This window comes from Gymnodraco acuticeps, unplaced genomic scaffold (assembly GCF_902827175.1).
Source record: "Gymnodraco acuticeps unplaced genomic scaffold, fGymAcu1.1, whole genome shotgun sequence".
Classification (NCBI taxonomy): domain Eukaryota; kingdom Metazoa; phylum Chordata; class Actinopteri; order Perciformes; family Bathydraconidae; genus Gymnodraco; species Gymnodraco acuticeps.
Window position 1 is genome coordinate 1767371 of NW_022990016.1, and position 27187 is coordinate 1794557.

General features: G+C 39.8%; 2 protein-coding genes across 15 annotated transcripts in view; one reads left to right on the forward strand and one right to left on the reverse strand.

Moving 5' to 3' along the window:
• The window catches only part of pou2f1b (POU class 2 homeobox 1b), a 29378-nt gene extending 14068 nt beyond the window's left edge, over positions 1 to 15310 (reverse strand). For 2 of the 12 annotated variants that reach the window (XM_034213656.1, XM_034213655.1), the window contains exons 1-9: positions 15233 to 15278; positions 7990 to 8055; positions 7328 to 7407; positions 6579 to 6665; positions 6263 to 6358; positions 4754 to 4927; positions 2003 to 2120; positions 1798 to 1889; positions 1441 to 1614 (exon numbers count right to left, since the gene is read on the reverse strand). In XM_034213656.1, the coding sequence (XP_034069547.1) occupies positions 1441 to 1614; positions 1798 to 1889; positions 2003 to 2120; positions 4754 to 4927; positions 6263 to 6358; positions 6579 to 6665; positions 7328 to 7407; positions 7990 to 8055; positions 15233 to 15278 (933 nt within the window). Of the gene's footprint in view, positions 1 to 1440; positions 1615 to 1797; positions 1890 to 2002; positions 2121 to 4753; positions 4928 to 6262; positions 6359 to 6578; positions 6666 to 7327; positions 7408 to 7989; positions 8056 to 8373; positions 11460 to 15232 lie in introns of those variants that run through there. The other 10 variants (XM_034213657.1, XM_034213658.1, XM_034213660.1 and 7 more) reach the window with 10 other exon arrangements.
• On the forward strand, positions 6 to 27028 carry LOC117544536 (cell surface A33 antigen-like). Of its 3 annotated transcripts, none has more exons than XM_034213669.1 (7): positions 6 to 64; positions 19817 to 19983; positions 21289 to 21496; positions 22787 to 22951; positions 23301 to 23417; positions 23503 to 23626; positions 25813 to 27028. In XM_034213669.1, exons 2-7 carry the CDS (start codon positions 19894 to 19896, stop codon positions 26528 to 26530), a joined length of 1422 nt encoding a protein of 473 aa, XP_034069560.1. In that variant the 5' UTR covers positions 6 to 64; positions 19817 to 19893; the 3' UTR covers positions 26531 to 27028. The 3 variants fall into 3 exon arrangements, with proteins under 3 accessions (XP_034069560.1, XP_034069561.1, XP_034069559.1); XM_034213670.1 differs by lacking the exon at positions 6 to 64 and adding an exon at positions 14071 to 14205; XM_034213668.1 differs by lacking the exon at positions 6 to 64 and adding an exon at positions 18637 to 18775.
• Positions 27029 to 27187: the final 159 nt, after the last annotated feature.

Sequence of the window (27187 nt, forward strand, 5' to 3'; positions counted from 1 at the left end):
GAACACGTCTTTTGATCAGATTGACAGCTACGGTGAGACAATCTCCCTAGAAGCTCCGTAAAAGGTACGTGTTGTGATGTCTGTGTTTGCTTCCCCTGTCGCGAGTTCGGATGACTCAGTGATGATACTATATACCTAAATAATCTGTGGAACCTCAGCTTTAATCGGATATCTTGTATGTGCAGCTACGATAAGTAATAAGGGTATTTTTATCTTGAGTTCTGTGCCAAAGTCCGTTAGCATTTTTCGCTCAGGGGTCATTTAGATGCTTCTTATGAGACTTGTGTTTTGTTTTGGTAAAAATGGTTTGTATCGTCAGTTAGCTGAGATTATTTCCATTAATCTGGTATAACACATTAATAGGTTCTTAAATATTAAGATCCCCTGAGACAGTGTCGTTAAAAAACAAGTAAAGTACCCGCCGGGACCTTGGGGCTTAACAGGTTTTTTTTTAAAACCCGCAATATATATCGCAGGGGAACAAAAAAACGCAATGTCAGTTTTTTTCAATATCGTGCAGCCCTAAGTAACGCTGAGCAAAGTGACTAGAACGCAACCACACACTTATAAAAAAACAAACACACTTTATAAATTCAGGCAACACTAACCAGGCTTCGTGTGATTCTGTTTATTTGTGCCTTACTTTGACCATCCGTTCGCTGTTATTGATCATTGTGGAGAGAGGCAGAAGTTTTGTTTTGTATTATAACAGCTATCGGATTGAATCAATACATGGGCTGCACAGGTTGTCATGTCCGACCATCACAAGTATAATCATAATGAAAAATGTGCCGGTAAAATGTGCCTGTAGAAAACGAGTAGTCAAGAAAGTCAGATTAGCTTCGGTTGCTATGCTAACACCATTGTTGTTGTAGTAGTGAGCGTCGTAACGCCGTTGGGGAGAAAATCAGCGACGTAAACGGTGACGTCATGACGCAGCAGCAGCACCAGTCGGGCTCTGGGCGGTGTGAACAAAACGGGGGCTGAAAAGAAGAACCGGTTCCGAACCGGAAAAGCTCTAGCACGGAGCTAGAACGGACCACGTTGGTGTGAAATGGGCAACAGACTCCTTCATTAGCTCCAAGGTGGAACACTAATAACATTAACTAGCCTAGCATGTAGCTTAAAAGTAATGTTGTCCCCCATGTGCAGGAAATATCACGGTGAACTTAAACCAAATGGACAAGGGGGAACATTTTGTTTTATATCAGATAATTAAATCTATAAATAGAAGTTATAACTAAGCCTTAACTCAACTTGAATAACACAATATATTAAATGACTGTGCTATGAGAGAACACTGTTGTTCCTGTTGCTTTTTTAAAACGTTTTTATTTCTTCCTTCACTTTCTCCTCCAACCGATTAACCGAGGGAGGAGGGTCAACTGAACATCATACAATCACTGAACCTGTGAGAAATACACAGAACATGACACTCACCTGCGTGAAGCCCAGTTTGATGCGCCTCTGTTTGAAGGTCTTGGCAAACTGTTCCAGTTCCTCCAGATCGCTGGGCTCCTCCAGAGTCGGGGTGTCCATCCGTTTGGGGGTGGTCTGACTGTGGGGCAGGGACAGGATCGGTGTGGCTGCAGTTGTGCGGGTTGGAGTGGCAGGCTGAAGAAATAAGCAAAATATAAAAATGTATTTGTTATTAAGGCAAAGTCAGCAAAGGGGAGAAAGTATTATAAAATTACACCTAGCTAATCTATACAAGTTTGCTTCGTAGTTAGATTTTATTCAAACAGCTGGAATAAAGCAGAACCACATATTTCAGAGTTTTCTTGCGTCATTACGAACCTGAGTTGTGAGGGTGATGCTTGGTTGAGTCGTCAGGAGGTTAGCTTGGCTTTGAGGTAGTTGATTTAGAAGACTCTGGGCTTGCATTAGGCCTACAGTGTAAAATACGTGAGAGTTAAGATGCATACATTGAAATATTCTTCCGTAACAATCAAATATTGGTTTTGCCTCCTTTCTTAATTCTGCATGTAGTGTGTTTCCTCACCCTGTTGGGTATGCGGTGGCTGTGAGATGATGAACTGCGTGGGCTGCAGCTGCGTGGCGATCGGGTGGCCGGGCTGCAGCAGGACAAACTGCGGCATGCTGAGATTCTGCGGCTGCAGCTGCAGGCAGAAAACACAAACTAATGATCAGTAAACTCACACATAAATAAGCTATTTATAACACAGTTTATGCTTTGCAGATGTTCCAACATATCTTAAGTTTGACTATGGCCATCAATTACAATATTGCTATTTTACGGAGTCCCCTAGGGGACATGGAGAAGAAAAAAAAATTATTTGAACAAAAAAAAAAAAGATGTTTTGCGACATCTCGCAAAACCCCTTTGCGAGATCTCGCAAAACCCCTTTGCGGTTTGTAGACAGTCCCTAAGCACTCCTCTCCCTCCTCAAGCTGCAGATTGTGATCAATTCTTGATGTTTAGCTCGGATGACGGCTCGTATCGAACTGTTCTGATAAAAATGACTCTGTAGCTCGTTCTCTACCTTGCTATGATTGTAAAGTCATGTTTGTATTTTTACAACGTTATGTTCATGAGTTATTGATCCGCGAAATTCGAATCTGTCAATAACTCAGCTCAGAGGGACGTTGAGGCATTACCAACAGATCAACGCACAATCAACCCACACAGGGCATATCTTTCTCCACATTAAGTGTTAGACATTAGAATTGACTATTCTTGTCTGTCACATACTCTTTTGTCTGTCGCATAAGTGGCGCAACTGAAGCGGTATTGCGCTAAAGGGAAATTATTTTTGACCGGACATTTTAGATTTGCCGGCTAACGGGAACTCTGACGTCGCCATTTTGTGTGCTTCGCGGATGCGCTCGGCTCCTCTCGACTGCTGCTCGGGTCTGCTCGGTCAGCTTCCGGATGAGGAGGCATTCGTTCGACCAACTTACAGTAGATAACATTACAAACATTTTTAACAGGGGCCATACTAGTGTAAATAATGTTTGTTTTGGCAGTAATAACTGAATGTAATGTTTTCTACTTTTTTACATCTGGGAAGGCATTTGCCTTCATCAGATGGAATGTGTCTTAACCAACAACTTAAGTATTTCTTATAGCTATGCAGGGCATGCAAGCGAGCAAACACAAACAAGAACACACAAACAAGGGAAATGAAGAATACAATTGAAATTGTACAATATAATATTGTGGTGGTTCATCTTATAATTCAGTCTAGAGAATGCACCAGACAGCATCTAAGACCTGCACAAATCTAAATGTTCTAGGGGGAGGCCCCCCCAAACCCTTCGTGCGTAATTTCGTCCGTGCGCATTTTTCAGGGCAATCTCTATTGGGCTCAGGGCCATCTGTAAATTAGCTTAGATGGCCCACAGGGCCATCTCCCAAAGTCCTTAATGTCATGCACTGATATATCTTTATATTTAATGCCAAGCTCAAAGTAAAATCGATGAACCGCTCCATTGTTGTGGTTTCTGTGTTGCCGTAGCAGCCGAACTGACCAGGAAGTACATTGAGCTAAATGAAAAGTATTGCGAGATCTCGCAAAGGGGTTTTGCGAGATGTCGCAAAACATTTTTTTTTCTCCCTCCATGTCCCCTAGGGGGCTCCGTATTATTTCATACTAAAGAGCAGGGTATATTATTTAAGCCAATCATTTAGATATACCAACCCATGTTGAATACAAATTAATACTTTATTATACTTATTTATATAAATATTTATCCACGCAATAAACCGTATTTAATTTTGTCTTAATTTACATTACATTTATTTCATATTCTGGTCTTGTACATATCATATTCTATTTACATGTATATAGACTTTTTGCACTACTTTTTATTTTGTATTTTATTATATATGTTGCATTGAGCTCCGGTCGTAAGATCTTCTTCGCCATTTCTACTTTGTGCATATGACAATAAAACCTTTGAATCTTTGAAATGTTATTTAGCTGAATCCAAAGAAACGTACATACTTAATCAATCTCTTTCAATCCTATATAAACCAAATAAATGACCAATCAAGTACTGGAGCAATTTGGGGGTTAAATATCGTGCCTAATGACCTTTGGTCAAGGGGCTTGGGGTCAAACCACTAACCGTCTAATTGGTAGATGATCATTAACCCCCTGAGCAACAACAGCCCAAAGTTCAGTATAAGCAATTTCCAGAGAATGTACATCTATAAATAAGTCAGCTTCATTCAAAACATTTCGGGGCAAGTTCTCAAACAGGAAGTTAAGTTGATATCAGGGTTCATACACTTTTTCCACCAATGATTTTCAATGACTTCTCCATGACCTTTACCTAATTTTCCATGACCTAAAAAATGACTCTTTCTCAGCGGTACCACTGAAAATGGTTTATTTTAACATGGAACAGGAAAATAAGGTCTGAAACATGTAGTGCCTATCTAAAACAAATCAAATAGTAGGCTTACTAGCTCCTACAGGCTAAAGCAACTAAAATCTCTCACCAGCAAAATACCTCGACAGTTAAATGCCATTTTACGTTTTATTACTATACAGTATGTATTATCATTATAGTATTACTATTTTGGCGATTAGATCAAATATAAATTATATTTGATGCAACTTTAGTTAAATTTCCATGACTTTTCCAAAACTTTGTGAAACATTGTTTTCCATAACTTTTCCAGGGCCTGGAATTAGCATTTTGTATTTCCATGACTTTTCCAGGTTTTTAATGACCGTAAGAACCATGTGATATATTTGCAGAAACATGTGTGATAGTGACTTACAGAGGCGATCTGGATGGGCTGGGACAGCTGGGTAATGGGCGTGGCTGCCTGCGCCGAGATGCTGGCCCCGGTGGTGCAGTTCTGCTGGTTGGCCGACTGCTGCATGGCGGCGGCCAGGAGCTGAGCCTGAGCCTGCTGGATCAACATCTGCTGCTGCGCCGGGGTCAGGGTCAACTGAGGGACAGGGAGAGAGAGAGGGACCATGGAGGGTAGGGGGAGAGAGAGAGGGACCATGGAGGGCAGAGAGAGGGGTAACAGATAGATAGAGGAAGTAGAGAAAGTAGCGTTTAGGCAAATCAGTTTTATCTTCTGTTATAGAGATCTTTTGAGTTAGTGTTGTCACAATACTTGAGTTTTGGTTGTGATACCCATAAAAAGGGAATTTTAATGAAAGGATTGCTATGGCAGCACACCAGTAGGACGGCACAATATATATATATTTTATTAACTTGCACAATAAACACATTGTGAGATACTGTGATATTGCACTTAGGTTTTTTTTATAGAAACGTAACTGCCATTCTTTTTTATTAGTGACTTTTGTTAATAAAAGAATATTTTAAATAATTTTTGAATGAAGGATATTTTAGCAGTACAGTAGAAGCAGCAAAAAAGCTGAAGTACATTTTCATAACGGTTTATTTCTTTTGGGTGTAATTCTTATATCTATATTCAACGACTTCATTGCATATTTTACTCATATTGTGCAGCTCTACACAGCCGGACACTACAAAGACGTGTGCTGCTTAAGATGTATGACACGTCATGCCACTTGACATGTTGGAAAGGACTGCCTTCATTAGATTCAATCAAATGTTCTCATAATTTATCCATGCTTTGCTTCAGTTTTCCAACCCTTTGATGCTGTTGCCAAATCTACTTTAATGTCATGAACCGCAGCTCTGCATAGTCTGATTTCTCCTTTACTTTGTTATTCCAATATGTATGAACACAGACACCTTTACAGATGCTACTGAAGTGGAAAAATCATGCTAAATAAATCACATTTAAGTTTTGAGAGTTTCTTAAATGTTCTCTAATTGAATTGAACTGCTCTCAAAAAGGTATCAAAGTCATGAAACTGTCAGTATTGTAGCAACACTAACATGAGCCCTGACAGGCAAATGGAGATTGGACTCATGCAGCTGAGCGGAGGCAAAAGTGCAATGTTGATGTCATGTTCAAACTCAAATCCACATGCACAGTCACTCCCGCATAGCAGCTGCTTCACTACAGTAGGTCCTCAGGGAGAACATGGATGGATATGAAATGTGTCGTGTGGTTAACCTGACCATGAGTGTACAAACACATCAAGACTATGTCCAAGCCCATCCGTCCATTTTCTGTAATGGAAGAGTTTGGACATAGCCTCACAATCATGGGATGAACAAGCAGGCGCAGAATCAGGGCAAGCAATCATATTTGCAGCCAGCCTCTCAGCCAGGGTTGATCATGTTTAATTGTATGACTATGTTTGAACTCAAAGCAATGAGGCAAAAGGCCACTTACTCCTGCAATCTGTGCCCCGGCCAACATTAGCTGGGTTTGAGGCAAACCGCTCTGCTGGACGGAGGTCGGAAGAGCACTCGGGTCTTCCGACTTAGACTAGTGGAGGTGAAGCAAAGAGGAAGGCTTAGAGGAAATCTTCCTACAGGTGTTCACAGCATGAGGTAGTCTCTTAATTTAACATCATTGTTGTTATGATTAAAAACCAACAAGATATAAAACACTTGAAAGCATGTTTAATTCAGACCAAAAAGAACAGTTTGAATCAAATAAAAGCACAACAATTGAAAAACAATGAAACATGTCACGTCTGTGCTACCTGAGAGTGAGTCTTCAGTCTTTGAGCAGGCATAGGAATTTGAATAAAATAGTTATTGTGAAAGTTGCTATTTAAATGTGCTGCAGCCTTCAGAGACAGGAAAAGTGAATGGGAAAGGGGGGGGGAGAGTTGAGATGCTAATTAAAATAACCGTTATGCAGTGCATGTCAATTCTGCATAGATTTGCATATTCTCTGCCATCTGTTTCCGAGCAACCGCAGAGCAGCTAATTAGCATACAGGGTTGATTAATCTGCCGTGTTGCCAGGCGACACAAGCAGAGCCTGGCTCATTTAAATGAACTCATTTGGCTCGTGCAGAGGAGCAAACCTCTGGTAAAACATCACACCTTATTTCATTGTGAAACTACAATTAAGATGAGCAACTACACTAAATGGACTGCACTTATATAGCGCTTTATCCAGTCTTTAAGACCCCTCAAAGCGCTTTACATGCTACATGTCGTTCACCCATTCACACCCATTCATACAGAGCAGTGTATGTACTTAGGACATGCACTAACATGCATACACATTCACACACCGTTGGCCATCGGGAGCAACTCAGGGTTAAGTATCTTGCTCAGGGATACATCGACATGTTGGCTGCACGGGCTGGGATCGAACCCACAACCTTCTGGTTGAAAGACGACCGCAGCCCCTCGCAGCCACAGTCGCCACTAAAACACTACATCTGATTATTTCACATTAAAACTAAAAAAGTTTCTTAAAGACAGTGATGACGTGTTACCTGTTGGAGGAGGGCTTGTGCGTGTGCGTTAGTGAGAGGCATCGCCTGCCTCTGAAAGTCGAACCCATTGATTTGGATTCCTGAGGAGAAGAAATGCAGTTAATGAAACGAGCGGTCGGAGGAACAGAGAAGATTGTGGTCCAACTGGTGACATTATATACGCTGTTGTTGGTTTAACACAAAAAAGAGGAACATAATAGTAAAAACCCAAAGTGAAAATGCAGAAGAATATTTGAAAATGACAACAAATGTGATCCAAATTAGTAACACAGAAATACATATCAACAGTATGAGTTTGCACATTCATATTTACATTATTAAACATGACACAAATTGAATATACAAATGAGAAATGACTGAGTGGTGTTCACTCCGATCACAGTCACTGAAGCACTGCGACGGAGCTAATTAGTGTGATATTCAATTGAGGGGAACTGCTCTGTGAGGTAAACACTTCATTTGACAAAGAAGACCGCTAACAAGGCTTTTGGAAAGCTGCCATGTCTTTTCTTTTCAATGAGTGAATACAGCTTTTTTCAGATTTGTGCTGCAAAAATGTTAATTTAGGCTGTGTGAAACCTGTTGAATGAGGAGGTAAATATCCTGCATTTCAATCCAGTTAATAACAAAAAAAGAAAAGGAAGAAGCTGGAGGTCACTCACCGGTGTTCCCGTCACCACTTTCCATTGCACATTTAGTAGTTTCTGACTGATTATTCACTTTAGCATCTGGAAGAGCCAGACAGAGACAGACAGTGAGACAGACCCACTGCCGGTGAAAACATAACAACCATGTCTGGATGATTTCAGGAGCCCTGTGCTATCGTCACCTGATTATATACATCCTATAAATGCATGACATTCCTACTCTGCAGTAACATTTCTGTCACATGTAACTACTCTAGACCAACACAATGACTGACAATAAACTCTTACAAGTCAAATGTAACGCAAAGGTGGTGCGAGATCAACCTTTCCCGTTTCACATAAGGACGCCCAACAACAAATCCCAGCTGAGCTCCATCACAACCGCACCAAGCCACTCACCCGCTCTTGCTCCACCTGTGTTTTCCAGCATGGTTGCGGAGCCTATCGTGGGAAATGTGCTTCTGCCGGGCAAACACACCACCAACAGGGCGTCCGGCTCCGAGTTCCTCCTCCCTCTCTTCACTCTCCACTGGTCAGCAGCGGGTTCAATACAAGCGGAGCGACTACAGACACAGTGGCACTGTCCGCCGCACGGTTCACTGAACAACACTGGGATACGCCACTGGGAAAGCCAACAGGGTTTAGGCAAACAGCTTCTCTCTTAGCACTCTCTTTATTTTCTTATAGCTCTGCCCCTCTCCGTTGTTTTCAAACCAGTGCCTACTTTGCACCCGCTCTCCCTTTTTCCCTCCCTCTCTCTCCCTCTCTCTCGCTTGCCAAGATTGTCTGTACTTATGAAAAAGTTCAACCTCTCCCTCTTGCTGGAATGAAACAAACGACAAGTGCAGCTGGCGGCCTCCTCTAACTCTGCCCCCCCCACCCGGCTCTATAATGAAGCATAATCAGTATTCAGCTGATTAAAGCCGTATGCAAATCTGCCTCTGCCTCGTTAGCAATGCAAGGCTTTGAAGTCCTGCGAGCGACGCATTTCACACCGAGCTCTGAAAGCTTTCTGCATAATTTAAACCCCTATAAATATTTATCATCTCATTAGCATATTAATTGGATGGCTTTTGGAGGACGATAAAAAACAGGGGAATAAGGACGACACGGGGAGGGGAATGAAAAAGTGCTCGAACTAGCACTTGGCGCAGCGCAGGGAGGCAGCAGCACAAGACCAATTATAAAGCGGGTGCACGACTCAAAAAGTAATTAGCTAAGAGCAGGTAAAAGGGCCGGAGATATCCCAGAATCCAATGTGAGGCCTGTCGGTGGTGGTCAGGACATGTTAGCAAGGCGGACCGCATTAAAAGAACGTCTAAGACTCGTTCGGAGTATCTCCAGGAGTCATGGGCCTAACTGCAAAAAAAGGGGGGTCTGGGGAAGGAGTGGGAGGAGGACTCGCTCAATCGGAAATAAATAACTCCACATTAATCCACCGCAAGCCTGTCATTACTGCTAGACCCCCTGTGGCTAAAGCATTCCTGAGCGAGCGACTACAGAGAGTGGGTGGCGGGCTGTTGCTGTCCATGTTTATGAAGTGTTTGGGGATTAGCATATTTAGATTAGTTTTTGCATGCCATTAGTATTTCACTTTGGAGCGCTTTTGAATTCATTTCCAGGATGCTTTAGGAGTTTTAACGGCGGGGATGTAGACCTGTGATGGAGCTGCACAGGTGTCCAGTGAATCAGAATGACTGGACAGGAATGCATGGATGTATTAGGGTTTGCAGGGGAGGGGGCTTACCAACTAAATCCACATCAACTGCTCCTGCAAAAAGCTCTGATCAACCTCTTCACTTAACCCGCTGCCTGCTGAAAGGCATTTAAATGCTGACCTGATCGAACAATGGCAAGAGGGCACGGTAGCGTTGAAAAACCAACAGACCCTTTATCAGCAGGGTGACAGCATGAGGGACGAGGCTTCAGGCACTCAGCAATGTTTTCAGCCTTTTTGTAAACATCAGCATGCTTTTATGACGAGTTACCACTAAAGCAGTAGTGCCTTATTTTGGTATGAAGTACTCCTTCATCAACATGCTTCATCAGGTTGCAAATGTTATCTAACATTACTAAATAGGGCTGCAACTAATCTGCCTGTCGTTGAGTCTATAACATTTCTGAAAATAGCGACACATGCCCCAGCGTGTATACAGACAGGGGAACAATGCTAGTTTTTCACCAGAAAAAGTCGAAAACCATAAGATATACACCGAGTCATCACAGACGATCTTCACAATTGAGAAACGGAAACCAATTCATATTTTTGCCAAATTAATGATATAAAGTAAAGTACACTAGTTACTGATGACTTTTCTGTCTATCATTTCTCCACTAACTTTTACAGATCTACAAATAATTACATAAATGTGGGTATTGTTCCCAATGTATGTGTCTATATCCCTCTGTCCATCCTCCTTTAACCTCAAAAACATAGTTATTGATTAGGGCTGCAACAACAAATATTTAAAAATATTCATTATTCTCCTAGTCATTTTCTTTTCGATCACTTAGGAAAAGGTAACCTTAACCCGAGATGAAGCCTTGTTTTGTCGGACCTAAGGTCCAAAACCAAACTATATTCACTTTCCTTAGATATACTTCAAAGTAAACTTGTTTAATCCTCACATTTAGAACCTTCTCCTTCAAAAGAACCCATGTTTGGAACTCACAGCCCTTAACAACAAATGGACACTACACTATATTACACAACTCTCTCCTGCTGTTCTCTTCAAACATCCCAGTGTTTGGTGAAAACCCAGCTAGACTTTAAAGCATCTCTCCAACAATCATATCATGCCAACAAATGAATAAACAAAAGCGATGTGAATGCAGAGGCAGTCATCAGCAGTGCACTTCAACACATGTACGACTACTTGGTTGAACGGTTTGCAAAACCCTGCTGTGGAACAATGCATTACACAAATATCCTGCGAAGAGAATTTTAAATAGCTTCCTCATTAGCGCTGTAATATGGGAAGGCTGGCTGAATACTGCAGGGCAGTTCATGTGAGCGCGGAGATTCAACATGAGACAGAGCAAAACTTAATTAGCACATCCACATTCAGCCCTAGCACCTACATTCCTCGTCTTAAACTCAGAATACATAAAGACCACTTGGCACACTAAGCAGAAATTGAAACGATCGGCATGTATGATCACGACAGATAATCCTTCAATTTAAGGGACCTGAAAACCAAACGGCCTAAATATTCATGGTGTAAGCTGGAGTAACATGAATATTGAACATAGTAATAAACAAATGTTGTGTGCCTAGTACAGCAGCAACACTGGACTAAGGCCACAAGTGAACAGAATACAGTGCAGTGTAATTTGATGAGGGGTAATGCGGCTAACACCACTGTAAGCTCCTGCGGTATCTCTTGGGTGGTCATTAACCAACTGTCTATAGACTTTGTGGAAAATGCAATCTAACGTAATTAAATGGAAGTTTCTGGAGGGTGGTGGTAGGGATATTCAACCACTTCAAAATAGCCCAGGCAGAGGCTGAATTTGCACATATATTCACAATTATATTCACAATGATATTATTAGCATAAACTGCTGGATATTTGTTTGGTGTATGAACACTTTCTTGTAATATTTCACCATACACTCTTACGCTGTCTACTGGAAGAATCACCAACTTTCACTTCATCAGCTCCACAATTCTTATTATGCTGAACATTTAAAGCATGTGTCTGAAACATAAAGACATTTCATGAAATTCTGGCAAATGTTTTCCAGTGATCTAAATAATGACAGGCACATGAGAGTCATCAGGAACAACATGCCAATTGTTGCTTGGCTAATGCATCGACCAATCATAAGCTCCCCTCTGTCTACTGTTCCTGAAAGCCCAATTTGTAGATTATCTGCTGTACCCTCACTTGTACCTATATGTTTTTCCTAAATAAAAAAGGTTGTATATACGTATAACTCTTCCAAATGCTTTCATACAACCAGACATGTAAGGACGTTTTTTCTTTTCGCCACTTTACTACAGATCACCAGGAACAAGCCGTTATCTGTTTAGAGCACAACACACAGCTCTGATTAGTTATGATTTCTTCCTCCACAGTGGAAAACTTGTCTGACTGGAGCCTTCATGGAGGCCTTCTCTGTACTTTGAGACTGCATGTCCTGAATGTATTACTCGAATTATGCATTATTCATAACAACTGTGTTTACATCAATGAATATTCATGGTGGAACTACAAGGCTAGAATGAGGGTGGAACTGAAAAACTGATTAAATGAGAAAAGTAGCCTAAGTTTCTCGTCTGTTCTTTAAAGTAGCCCAGTTTAATAACACTTTTTCCAGAGAGTGGAAGTCATTCCTGATATGCCAATATGGCTTGGCTTTGAATATGGGAAATACATTTAGTATCATGCCTACGCCTGCAACTACCAATTATTTTCGATTGGATCTGCTGATAATAGTTTCAATTAATTGATAAATGTTTGGTTTTAAAATGGCAATCACAACTTAACCTAAGAGCCAAACATGTCATCTTTAAAAATATTGTTTTCACACTAACATAATAACAAAGAAAAGTAGGAATCCTGCTGAAATCAGAATGGCTTAAAAATATCTAAAACTATTAAATTCACAATAAAAATAAATGCTTATTGTTTTCTTTGTTTATCGACTAATCGTTTAGAACCATCATGACTGTCTAGCAACATATAGCATATCATAAAATGGCCTGTAATGTGATACTGTTGTTACTTACTTACTAGACTTTACAAATGTACCTTGTGATGTGTCAGAACAATGCAGACGGGGTATGAATAAATATTTGAATGTGATTCGTATTACTAGAAATGCAATCTTAAACACCCGTAGGGCATGAGACATAAAGTTGATTGTCATTATTAAAACATATGAAACTGCAGTTCCATTTAATCATGTTTTAAATTGCATAGGTAGGTCTGTCACAACTGCATAAACTATATTCGTAAAAGATTACAACAGAGACAAATAAACAACATTGTTTGAGCCAATTATTACTGTGTAATCACTATTTGGTAAGGACGCCTTTAGAGCTGCCTTTTGTGTAAAGATCATCTTAACTGTGGAGTAAAATGTTTACGTATACTGCAGTACTACATAATTATTGTGTTTAATCTTGTACTCTTTTACATATTACATCTACAAAGAAGGTAATGGTTTTTTGTGTTCGCTTCGCATGTTTGTCAGGTATATTATGGATTAACTACAGGCCTGATTTTCATGAAACTAATACTTTAATTATCATTAAAGGGGCATGGCTTTGCCGGAGAACTCTATCTGTGTAACAACCTAGTTTTGTATATTATATACCTCTTATGGTTAAATGTTTACTTTTATATGTTTTACATTTGCATATTATTTACCTCTTATTGTTTAACTTTATATGTACTGGTGTTGTCTATTTGCTGCTGTAACAACCACATTCTCTATCATAAAAGGTTTGTCTTATCTTAAAAAGGAAAAGCCCATCCCCTGTAGAGTTGCTACAACACACTGCTTCTTTAAAAACGAAGTAAATGGCAACTACACAAAGAAAGAAAAAAAGTGCCATCAAGCTGTGTCTTGCCCGGCCATGAAACCGGCGGAGTGAATAGTGAGTGCCTGTTATTATTGTGGCTTTCCGGAAGTGGGCCTCATACCCCTCCCTGTGCCTTGGGGGGGATACACAGGTACAACCTTTGTTTTCAGCACAGACACACTCGGTCAAAACTACTGAAACAAAGAGGGGCAGACCAGAAAAATCTCCAACTTTTGCTTCCATTAGCTCCACAATTATTATTATCCTAAATATTTTAAAGCATGTGTCTGTATTATAAAAGGCATATGCATCCACCAACCATAACCTCCCCCCTGCCTACTATTTACTGAAAGCCCCTCATTCTGTAGATTATCTGCTTCACCCTCACTTTTAGGTTTCTCCCAAAAAAATGAAAAGGGTTTTCATTTGTGTATCTCTTCCAAATGCTTATTTATAACCAGATATGCAAGTGCGTTTTTAATTTTTCGAAAAATTAAATTGGGCATCTTATCATAAAAGACGCACTTCTTAAAAACTGCTCAGTGAAAAACAGTGAAAAGTTGTAGGAAAATAAATTAAATAATATTCTAATGCGATGGATTTACAGTTAACCTCCAAAATAACGTTACTCCCACTTCACGTGAAGAAGTGTACGGCCCAACTTCAAACAAACTACTAGCAACTTAAACTCTAGCAAGGTGAGAAACACTACAGAGCAACGCTAATAACATCGTTTTAAAAAAGCTAACAAGGAGAATTGTTTTTATTTTTAGTTGATTTTTTAGACTAAAGCCAAGTTAGCTGCTAAACGACTGGACCAAGTTAGAGGAGGTAGCCAGTTAGCCGTTGGAATGAGAACCAGCGTTTTAACAGACGAAGCCACATTTTACAAGCAGTTAAGTAAATATTGATAGTATGTGTTCTGTTGACATGCTGGTTATTGTGCAGCATAAGCTCCGGTTCCTCGTCGGTCGATGGGACATGCTTTAGTCCGCTCTGGGGCTCCGGCAGGCCCGCATGAATAACACAACAGGCTGCGCCGAGCACACAAAAGACTGAGGGCAAAAACTGCTTTAAAAAAAGCTAAAAACAGTTCGAGCTCAACCACACCGAGCTGACACCGTGTAATCAACAACAACAACAAAAAACACATGTTCGATCCTTTTTTTAATTTATTCCCTCCAGTTGAAAACAAACAGCCACTGAATCACTGGAGAAATGAATATGCAAACCCGGATCAAAACCTCCCCATCAACACAAAGCCAAGCGTTAGCATCCGAGCTAGCGTTAGCCTGCTAGCATCCTCCCATCAACACAAAGCCAACCGTTAGCAACCGAGCTAACGTTAGCCTGCTAGCATCCTCATTTCCATCGGATTGCGAGAGAGAAAACAGTCTAAATATGTCATATATGAAACCAGAGGCTCTTCAGCGATTACTAATAAAATATGCTAAATTGTATTTGTCGACAGAGGTATGAATATGTAGGGACGTACGGCCGTCTAATCACACAAAGGGGGGAGGCATGTTTCCATGTAATTTTACCGTCGCACTGCTATAGCTCGTTTCCTCCTCTGTCAAATTACTGTGTGTTAAACTGCAATATATCTGAATATCATCCTCCTTCCTAAATCCATCTGCAATTCATCTGCACTCCGTTTATCACAGATTGTGAGTATCACAGTTTGAATATGAGTATGAATATGTAAAATGCTGTAATCATTACCTGGTCCTGAACTCTCATCTTGACTCGCTGCTCCTCCGTCCGCCATTTTGAATATTTAACCCGAAATCCCAGCGCTGAGCCTACCAGCAGCAGCGCCATACACACACACAGACAAACACACACCCACACACACACACACACACACACACACACACACACACACACACACACACACACACACACACACACACACACACACACACACACACACACACGCACACAAAAAGTACCCCACGCTGAAGATACAACATTTAAAGTAAAAGTATTGCATTGAGAATAGTAGGCTATCTGACAAGTAAAAAAAGTAAAAGTAAAGTATCTGAGTAGGCCTACCATAAGAACATGTGCAGTAGCTATGGGTACAAGTTCTCATTGCAAATCATATTTAAATATTTTTAAATATTTTGGAGCAAAAACAGCCAATCTTCACATGCAAAATTTGCTCACACATGCATAGGAACATGTGCATACTTGAGTGGAGTGTGTGTGGGGTGTTATTCTCTGTTGCTTATTTACATACCTAAATAAGCAGCTCTTCTTGCACTATGAATTTGCACTGAAAAGGTCATGGATGGGCGGATCTGCAATACAGTGCACATGAAGCCTTCTGTTTGTCTTTGGCAATAACAATAAAGCCAACTAAAACTTTAACAACATAGGCCTACATTGAATTGACATAACCTGGTAGTCTGTTAAAGTCAGATATAATATTAAAGCCAGGAAAGGTTATAAGCTAATCTTTACCAAAAAGAAAGTATACATGCAAAGTTACACATGATGCATAACAACACTGATAGGAGCTTTATTTGGGGCTTGAAATCAAGTTGTCTATATACTAACTTAACTAAACATCTCAAAATGCGTACATCAAAAACCCTTGTACCTTGTATGTGTGTCATTATCTTTATCTATGATTGTGACGCAGACATTCAGACATGAAAAACAGAACACATATGAGTGATAAGCTAATTGTATATCCAAATAGCAGTAGCCTATTACTCAAGATGCATAAAAACGGACTTGAAATCTAGATGCAACAGCAATTGTTGTTGGACAGTGATTTTGAAAGGTTATTTCCAAAAAGTGCTTAATACAAAAAGCACAATGCAGTTTAGAATAATTGCTGTAGCCCAATCAAGGTCAAACATTTCTGTTTAATGTTGAAATCTTCGGTACAGTATGGATATACTGCATACTCATAGATGTCCAGCAACCAACTAATATTGTTAAACATCCACCCTGAAAAGAGAAGAAAAAATTAAACAATAGTCACACACGTCCATGACCTCTCCTTGACCAGAAAAGGAAAATGTCACTTTTCTAATATGAAGGGATGCGAAGTGGGGACACATTTCCTTTTATCCCCGCCACTTCCTGCATTTTGCTCATTAATCTGCACAGATATACCAAAATAACCCATTATATTACATCTACTTCCTTTATTCTCTCACCATGTGTGCAGATTAATAAACAGGTCACAGGTGTTACGTGCATTGTAAAGGCCCGCACCTGTGTTTTGCTTGTGCTCCTCACATATATATTCATTAATGCAAAAGTCCAAAACATAAATATTAAAATTACTCACAGAAAACCTGTTGCCGGTCCCAGTATAAGATTATGAATCGGTCTATAATGAAGTTTTGTTATGCCAGTGTACTTAATGGAAGGCCACAGTGTACACACACAGCGCTCAGAGGGGTTAATAGGGGCCCGAATGATAACGTTTTCCCCGGGGCCTTCAAAAGGTTAATCCGCCGTGCTCAGCTCGAGAGAGAGTCTGCTAATTAATTTTCAAACGCTGAATTGATTGAAAGAAAATGGTACCTGTAACAGCAGGACAAATAGATACAATATATATCTAAACCTGTACAACTGTAAATTAAGTGTGATTAAATATTTTGTGTAGTCTTTTGATTGACCAACCAAGATGTTTTCCGTATAAATATCTATATTTTTTAACATCCTGCATGACATATTGAACATATTTTCGTATTGTTTTAGTATCTTCTTCATATTCTGACTGTAATATTATTATGTATATTTAATTTTCTTGACCGTTCATTTTCTTTTTTGTCATCTTAATATCTTTATTCCATACAACAAACACTGAGGCATACTCCTCCTAATTGAAAACCTATTTGGCAAAAAACCTTATTATTATTATTATTATAGTGTACACTATACATTTCCTCTACAATTTGTTTCTATATTTGCTTTCACTTTTCCATTTTATTTTCTCTCACTGACTGTGTTCAAACAACCACCAGATACCAAATTAAATTATCTTTATTTGAAAAAGTTCTGGACAATGAACCAAATTCTGATTAAACTTAAGATTCGGGATAACTTAACACCTCTGCCTTTCAAACAACATGGATCAAAGGTCAACAGATGTTTAATTACATCTGTCAGTTGTTGTATTGTTTACTTTATGCTATAATGGAATTAGAGGTTAACTTTTTGTATCACCCCTATTTTAACAGTCTTTGAGTTAAACACTTGCAACATCGTGGTCAGTGCAACACTGCTACCTGCAGGTCAAACTGAGTACAGCAGTACCACATACAACACAATGTATCTTCCAAGGAAATGTTGAGAAACAGTCACTGACTTTGATCAGTTAAATTATATATTTAGAATTGTCTTGTTTTTAAATTATTTATTTACTGATTTAGTTTGACATTCAATGGTTAGCATTCCTAAAAGCATTTTCTTTACTTCCAAAAACTCACAAAATGTTTGTATCTATCTATTTATCTATCTGCCTATCTATCTATCTATCTATCTATCTATCTATCTATCTATCTATCTATCTACCTATCTATCTATCTGCCTATCTATCTCTATCTATCTGCCTATCTAACTATCTATCTTTATATCTATCTATCTATCTATCTACCTATCTATCTGCCTATCTATCTCTATCTATCTGCCTATCTAACTATCTAACTATCTATCTATCTATCTATCTATCTATCTACCTATCTATCTGCCTATCTATCTCTATCTATCTGCCTATCTAACTATCTATCTTTCTATCTATCTATCTATCTATCTATCTATCTATCTATCTATCTATCTATCTATCTATCTATCTATCTATCTATCTACCTATCTATCTGCCTATCTATCTCTATCTATCTGCCTATCTAACTATCTATCTTTCTATCTATCTATCTATCTATCTATCTATCTATCTATCTACCAATCTATCTGTTTTTTTCAAAAACATATTTTATTATTGGAGGTTTTAGTTGTAGTCCCATCAGAATCACATACATCTCTAGAAGTCAGATTTATTTAAGGGGTTGGCAGGTCAATGATTGGCCTTCTGGAGACATGTGACCTGCAGGTGTTAACATATTACCTGGAAAGGTCCACTTCTCTACGCCTTGGAGTTCACCGTGAAGGTTAGACGGGCTCTTGCTCTTGGACTTAAAGCATCAGTTTCAGATTTTCTACTTGTTGGATATTTTCATCCTCTTACAGAAATGATTACAAACAAGGAGCTTGGATGGCGAAAGCTTTTTCTGATACTCACAGGTAGGATTTATGCTTTTAGTCTTTCTCTTTTCGATAAACCTCTGCCACACCTTAAGCTATTATCACCCGTGTTAATCATTAATCCAACTTCTTGCCATACTCAACAGGAAGCAGAGTGTGTGTTCACCTTAAAAGGTGTTAAATCCATACACCTTTGCAAGAAACATATTGTATCTTATATTTGGTGAAACTAACATGGCGTTTGTTTTTTATAGTCAATCTTATCCTACCAATGTTTCTCTACGAATTTAGCAAAAGCAGAGAATGGAAGCTGAAGTACTCATATCTTTCACTTGTGTAAACATTGAAATATCACATTGTAAAAATAGTAAATACACTTTAACAAGTACAATTATTGCATTAAAACTCTTATTATAATTCAAGCACAAAAAATACGAGTATCAAAATACACTAGTAACATGTTTAAAAGTATTGATTATGTAAAATGGCCCCATTTGTATGCTGAATTATAATTAGTGAAGCATTAATGTGTATTTTATTGTGCAGCTGCTAAAGGCAAAGCTAATGTGAATCACATTATATAGACTACTGCTGGGAACCTTAACCGATAATACATCACAATGCATTTGTTTTATTAATTTAAACTTGCAAACTAACTTTTAAACTATCAAAAACCTTTAAACTAGCCTAAATGTAGTACATCAAAAATAATTTGTATACAAAATATTGTGTCGAATAACTATAAAGTACCATTAAATGGGAATACTCAAGTACCTCAAAAGTGTACAGTACTAGATTAAATGAAAAAATATCAAAGTCAGAGAGTGTGTACAGACAGAGAGATCGTTTCCCACAATCCCGAATAAAAAAAAAAAATATATATAAAATATGTATATCCAATACACAATTAACAGAAACATTTATACATATGCACACATTAAGACATAAATAAAAGCAAAACAATCAATATATACAAAATAACAGTCACTTCAATATCTTGGGAAATGTACATTAGTGCAAGGTTGTCCATAGCAGCGTAAAACTGAAATATCTGTCATGATGTATTTATTTTTGTTTCAGTACTTCCCTGCTGCAGGAGTTTGCAGGTTTCTATTCCAGATAGAGAATATGAGGCAGCGAGTGGAGGAGAAGTCACCATGACCTGCTCCTTCACCCCCGCCCGACCTGTCACCAACACACTCGTCATCACATGGGAAGCCTACCCTGAAAACACCGGAGAACCAATGGTGAGAGGCATGGAAAAATCAATGAATTATGAATAAAACATTTTGTGTTGAGGTTTACTAAAGTGGAACTCCACATTGGACAAATAAAGATCAGATTACTCATGATGATTAAGCCTACCTATAGCCTGTGAACAAATAATGTAAAACGTTTCATTGCAGCTTTATCTTCCGGCTTTGGCTATGAGAGTAATAAATGATATCAGAAATTAAAACTGGGGGCATGGAGTGTGAAAGACGTGGGTGTTTACAAGACAGGGTGTGTCTGCATTTGAGCTGTATTGTGGGAAGTTTAGGATCCACTTTGGGAGCTCTCTCGTACAACTGTATGTTAGTATAATGGTATTAATCGATGAATTACCTCTTTAATAAACACCATCCTATCAGTAACTTATCCGCTTTTTATCCAAGTTATTGAGTACCTTACAGTCAATTAACAGTCTCAGAAAACTACACACACTGGGTCAACTTTTAAAATATTAATTTGTAGTGTGTTCAAACAATGTCTTACTTAAAGCAGAAAATGAATTACTGTAGTTTAAAACTGTTTCTATATGGCGGAGTCCTGTGTGTTAATTGATTGATACAGGAAATGTTCAACATTAAAAGCATACAGGTTCTTCCTTATCTGTTCATAGCCGTTATGACCTTTGTCCTCTGAATACAAAGTAAAGATTGCCTTTTGCACATAAGGCTCGGCTTCACTAAACGGCTGGCTGCACACACAGATGGAAACAAGGACATTTCCTGTTCAACTTTATATTACTTTGCTATCTGAATTATAGTCACAACAAATTGTACATAAATAATGTAGTCAAAGAAAAAGCAAGACTGAAGCTGATGACTGAAATTAAAACTAAAGAATTGTATAATTTTCTGGTTTGTTTTGTCTGTAAAATTATAAAAGATGCATGTGACAAGTTGTGTAAAGTAAAAAAAAGGGGAATTCAAAATAATTTAACTTAAAAAAAGTTTTACAATTTAATAATTTATTTACAAATTCTTCTATTATTAAACATTATGTCATGGTGAAATGTGACATCACATTCGGCATTTGTACGACATTTTAATATCATGTTAGGGAGGCGTGTGGCGCAGTGGACTAGTGCGTTGGTGTTCGGATCAGGGTTCATGATGTTCAAACCCCACTGCAGTCAGCATGTCGTTGTGTCCCTGGGCAAGACACTTCACCCCTAATTGCTCCTGTGGGGATTGTCCACAGTATTGAGTATGTAAGTCGCTTTGGATAAAAGCGTCTAACAAGTAACATGTAATGTTATACTCAAATGTTTGTGTTTATTTCTCTAGCAAACGGTGGCCACCTACTTTTTGAACAATCCGGTTAACATTGCACCGAAGTATGAAGGCCGAGCCTCTATGGAGATCAACCAACAAGTGAGCACACTGCGGTTATCCAAGCTGACCGTGCAGGACAGCCGCAGTTACCAGTGCGGTGTCCTGATCCCCAATGATGACGAGGGAGTAACCGCTGCCACCACTTCCCTTTTGGTCCTGGGTGAGAATTAATCTGACATGATTTAAAGGTCACCTATTGAGCAAAATCCACTTTTTTCATGTCTTTCATACATAAACATGTGTCCCCTCTGTGTAAAGGGAATCTGAAAGTTGCAGGAAAAAAGATTCTCTCTCTTTTTTGTCCTGATCCATTTATATAAAAACCTGTCTGAAAATGAGCTGATCCGATTTTGGCCACTATATGATGTCATAACAATTGTTTGGCTTGTGTAACCATTAGCCAATCACCAACCAAGATAACCCCCTACAACATGGATGTATAATAAGAACGAGGGACTACTGTAAACTCATCTAGAGACTCTGCACCGTGCTCTGATGCAGTTGTTTTATGCTTTATGAACGTGGACAACAGAGAAACATATTCTTCATGACCAAAGTTGGAATTGAAATAAAAAAGGAAAGTGAAACGTATGCTCGTCACCCTCTCCCTCCGGTCCACATTAATACAAATGATCCCAATACGTATGATTGTATGAACTATTAAAAGATCTTAAAATAAATACAAATGTATTTATTATAAACGTTAGTCCTTAACATCTATCACTGTGTATATCACCATTCAAACATATTTTAAAAGTTGAACAAACCCCACACAGCTCAGTAAAGACTGTGAGATGTTGACTTTATTTGATAATTTCAGTAAAAACTAACGTTCATATTTCTCTTTTTGATTATAATACTGATGAACGTTCAAAACAAAGCACTTTGGCAACTTACCACATACGTTTTAAAATTCTTAATAAGCACCGTAACTTTCATGATATAATTTCTCGGTCATAATCGGTTGTTTCCGTGAACGGCCGACTGTTGAGTGACGGCAAATGCTGCGGCCGCAAGGCATTGTGGGGCAGCACTTTCTCCTCTCCTTTCGTCAAGGGAGGTCCAGTGGTTCCTAAGCTAAAGGAGGTTATAAAGGAAGTTTGAAACCTCCTTTCCTATCATCTAGAGAATTCGAACAGCACTTATCATGGCTGCCACTGAGGGACTTCCGGGTCATTTCACTCCATTAGGAAGGTTCCTAATGGACTATTCGACTTCAGACAGAGAATCAGCACTTTTGAAACAGGGCTGAAACAGAGGGGGTTATGGGATGCTGCAATGATCTGTTTGGTGTTTGGAGCCAAACACTTCAGAGACATGTTTTGTATATATCTTAGACCTATAATATATTGATGAAAAACAGTATAATAGGGGACCTTTAAATCAATTCTGCTTACAAAGTTCTGCATCATGAAGTTTTTATGTTCAATTCTGTGTTTTTTTCGTCCAGTCCCTCCGTCTCCACCGATCTGTAAGATTCAGGGAGAAGCATCATACTTTAACAACATCAGCCTCACCTGCATGTCTGAGGACGGATCACCACAACCTGCATACGAGTGGAAAAGCTTCAGTGTCAAAAGCACTGCCAGACCATTTCCAGCTAAGACGACAGAAAGTATGCAATTTACTATCCATGTGTTATTTTGAAAGCAAATATTTTTGACATGGCTGCTGGAGGGTCCACCGCAATACTAGCTGCTTTGGCATTATTTTTATATTATAATGTACATTTTAAGCAATAACCTGGTATTCAGGCTTTAATATCATTACTATTTATACACTGCTTTATATTGTAATATACATGTTTTTACATTGTTGTTTTATACTGTAGACTGTGACCGTCTGAAGATTAACTTCTCTATATTTTATAAATATATTTATATACTTTAGTTTTTACTTTATTACTGATTTTGATTCTGATCAAATCAACATTGTTAAGCCTTATTTTTGTCATTATTTTGCAGAGGCTGGAGTTCTGTCTCTCTACAATATTTCATTAGACACGTCTGGTTTCTTCATTTGCACATCAACAAATCGAGTTGGTTCTTCCTCCTGCAACTTGACTTTGGCTGTGACGCCTGGTAAGTGTTTTACAAAGATTTACCCTCTGATCTTATTCAGACTAAGTAGTGTGAACACCTCTTTTCTTTCCTTCTTTCTCTTCAGGCAGCATGAAAATTGGGTCCACTGTCGGTATAATTGTAGGAGTCCTCGCAGGCGTTGTGTTGCTGGGAATTGTCGCCTATTGTTGCTGCAAGAAAAAGGGCAAAAAGGAAGAGTACGCTGAAGGGTAAGTTTTGGCGCATTTCCACTGCAGCGGGTAGCCCCGTTTAAGCGTCCTTAATCGTCCTCAAGCGGCCAGGCCAGTTTTTGGTGGCCTTTCCATATAGCGTAGCACCGGCTAGCGGGTACTTTTTCCCTCTTTGCCAGCCCCATAAAATCGTGGTTCTATCAGGCCAGGGCTGAACTAGTGACGTCAACACTCTCGACTGCTGATTGGTCAGAGAGAATCGTCACAAGTGCGCGCGAGATCATCCCTAGCGTCGCATATATATCTAGAAGAAAGCTTGCAGCATTTTTAAACACAGCATTTTTGTAAACGGAGGAGCTACAAAAATGGCAACGTCAAAGAAAAGCACACCGTGGTCGACCGAGGAGGTGACGACGTTCCTACATCTCATTGGGGATGATAAAATCCAGCGGCAGCTCGACGGAACAACTCGAAATGTGAAAAGAAAAAAAGCCGATCGCCCCGCCTACACTGCGTTGCTACCCCAGGTCCTAAACTGTAATGGAAAATGCGCCACGGCCTCGGACGGCCTGAGCGAGGACGCTTATGTCGCATTTCCACTGCAGGCCTCGCTCGGTTTGGTTAGGCCTTATTAGGCCTTATTAGGCCTGGGCCGGCTCACTTTAATGCTGCGCTTCCATTACAGTTTAGGAACTGGGGCAGTTACTATAGTAACGCAGTGTAGGCGGAGCCGTGACGTCATCTTCAATGAGAGCCCCAGAAAAACAACACAGCCGTTAGCTCTTAGCACTCAGAGCTCACAGCTCCTGATATCTGTTCAGAAACTAGACAAAAGTTAAACAAGTACAAACCACAGACTGCCTGTGTCATGGCGAATACAGTCGCTGGTTTATTTATGTCTGTATAGGCCGTTGTTGTGAGTGTAGACGGTCGGAGCATATACTGCGTTAGCTTAGCCAAGCTCCATTTAGAAAGCACGCAATTTAAAAGGGTTTTTCGCCTGCCGTCTGTCTGCAGACTTGTCAAAGCATTAATTCATGGTTTTTACTAACCGGTATCAGTATGTTGTTAATTCGGCATCCTTTTGAAACGTGTATTACAATTAAATCACGGTCACATATGTTCATGTTGTTGTAGTTGTAGCCCCCTTGTCAGCGATTCTCTCTCTAGTTTAGCATACTCAGCCCGACTCAGCCTGGTTGTTCCTGGCCCTAGAACCACGATTTAGTCGGGCCAGAAAAAATAGCCCCGGGCCAAAACTAGGCCAAGTGGAAACGCAACCAAAAACGGGCCCCGCACGGCTCGTGACGCTTAAAGTGAGCTACCCGCTGCAGTGGAAACGCGCCATTAGGGACGCTTAAACGGGGCTACCCCGCTGCAGTGGAAATGTGCCATTTGATCAATACTGTGTTTTTCTGCCGCTGTAAACCACACATTTATGTTCGTGTTTTCTTAGTAACAAATGCCTAATTTCTACTGCATGGTTCCGCTTGACTGAATGCCTACTCTGTGGAGCAGTACTTCTTTATTTCGTTTTTTCCACAATGGATATGAACCCCTTGAGTTGAGGAGAGAGTATTTTTTGATAGCTAAAGCTGCGTCAAATTGTTGTGCATCTTTAGTGCACTTTGTCAATTCACTGTACTGCATTGTGTAGTTGCTTTTGATGGTATCTTTGGCTTTTTCAAAAGTGCGGCTTTGTGACAATGGGTTGCCAAGGGTTCCCTGACATATCAGTTGTCTGTAGTGATTTAACTCCACCATCAACTATCTGCTTTTTAACATGGAACCTCAATCAAGGTTTTGTCGACATCTGGGTAGTTTATTTAGCTCAGCCTTTTCAGCTGATTTACGACGTATTGTATCTTCCCAATGTAGTAGTAGTAGTAGTATTCGTTTATTTGTCCCCGAGGGGAAAATGGGTTGCAGCACATCACAAAGGCATTTAAAATGTAAGTCAAAGTTACACCATGGACTATAACGGGGTGTAGTACCACCGTTTGGCCATTACAACAATTTGATTCAACGGTCGGCGCTCTTTTAGGAGGCTTGGGTACTATCCACAACTTTGGCTAATGGAAAACCAACTGAGCTGAGTTGGGAATAGCCATGAAGTACAGTTTAGTCCAAATGTAGCATAAGTGATCTTTAAAGATGCTTCGATTAGATTATTCTACCTAGCTTTACCATTTATTTTGTGTATTCTGTTTCTGTTTGTCTGTTAGTTCCCCTGGAGAAGCGTCATATTATGACAAAGACGCTGCCGAAGCTGGAGAGCAGTACTGGGACGACAAGTCAAAGGGTGACATAAAGCAGGTCAAGCAGCACGAAGACAAAAATCTTCCTGAGAGCTCCTACAGCGTAGGAGCTGCAAACAAGTTAGAGGAGGATCAACAGAGTTATTATAGCAGTCAAGAAAAGCATGCGGGCAAGGGAAGTGATGTCGACTCTCAGCGTTACCAGGAGGACCAGCAGGATCGCCATCTTGGAAGTCGAGATCGCCTTGATGATGAGCGTAATCGTTACGATGGCCGTCCTGATCGTCTTGAAGATGAACGTAGTAGTCATTACAGTGGAAGCGTTGATCCGCAAGACGACAGGCGTGATCGTTCTGGTGATCAACGTGATCGTTCTGGTGGAAGTCGGGATCGCCTTGATGATCAACGGGATCGTTCTGGTGGAAGTCGGGATCGCCTTGATGATCAACGGGATCGTTCTGGTGGAAGTAGGGATCGCCTTGATGAGAATCGCGATCGTTACAGAGGCAGTCAGGACCGACTTGACGAAAATCGTGATCGTTCCGTCGGTAGTAGGGATCGCCTTGATGAAAATCGCGATCGTCACGGAGGCAGTCGTGATCGTCTTGATGACCGATACGATCGTCATGGTGGAAGCCGTGATCGCCTTGATTACACCGATGATCAAAACAGAAACCGGTATTAATAACAATGTGTTACTGAATATTCTTTAAATGCACTGAAACACATTTTTTGGTTGATGCACTCTTTTATTGGGTTAATTGATTGGCTTAGTGCTTGGTCTCGTCATAAAGAAACAGCTACATTGCATTCTTGCAAAAACCATACAAGTTTGTGACGTTTGTACTCAAATAGCATTGGTAAAAGTCCACATTCAAATAATGGCTTGTCCCTAAAATAAGGCTTTGATTTGACAAGAAATATGGAAACAAAAGAGATGTGGATGGATGGGTGGGTGGGTGGCATTGTTCATATGAGAAATGCGCATGAAACCAAAATGACCAGACTCTAGAACAAAAATACCGGATCTGTGGCCTTAGTGTTTTCCCTAAACCCTGCCTCCAATCCACAGCGTCACGGACGGTCTTGGCTCAGTCAATATAAGGAAATAACTCTATATCGTATTGGATAGATGATTTAGCTAAAAAAAAAAAAATCCGTTGATTCAAAGAGGCCTCTTTTCCAATGAAAGTCGATGGCAAAATGTATTTTCGGTCCCAATGACGTCACAGACTTACAGAGAAGTTGTAGTATTTACTCAAATAGTATAGTAAAAGTGCGTTTGATCACCAGTGACAGTAAAGTGGTTACACATATACGGTGGAGAATAAGTGTTGTTGCT

What these genes read in the sequence shown, in the direction of transcription:
- LOC117544536 (XM_034213668.1), top strand. Translation starts at nt 18,724, where the DNA reads ATGATTACAAACAAGGAGCTTGGATGGCGAAAGCTTTTTCTGATACTC. An exon ending in GCTTTTTCTGATACTCACAG is followed by an intron (nt 18,776 to 19,816) that starts GTAGGATTTATG and finishes TTTTTGTTTCAG; the next exon opens with TACTTCCCTGCTGCAGGAGT. An exon ending in CACTTCCCTTTTGGTCCTGG is followed by an intron (nt 21,497 to 22,786) that starts GTGAGAATTAAT and finishes TTTTTCGTCCAG; the next exon opens with TCCCTCCGTCTCCACCGATC.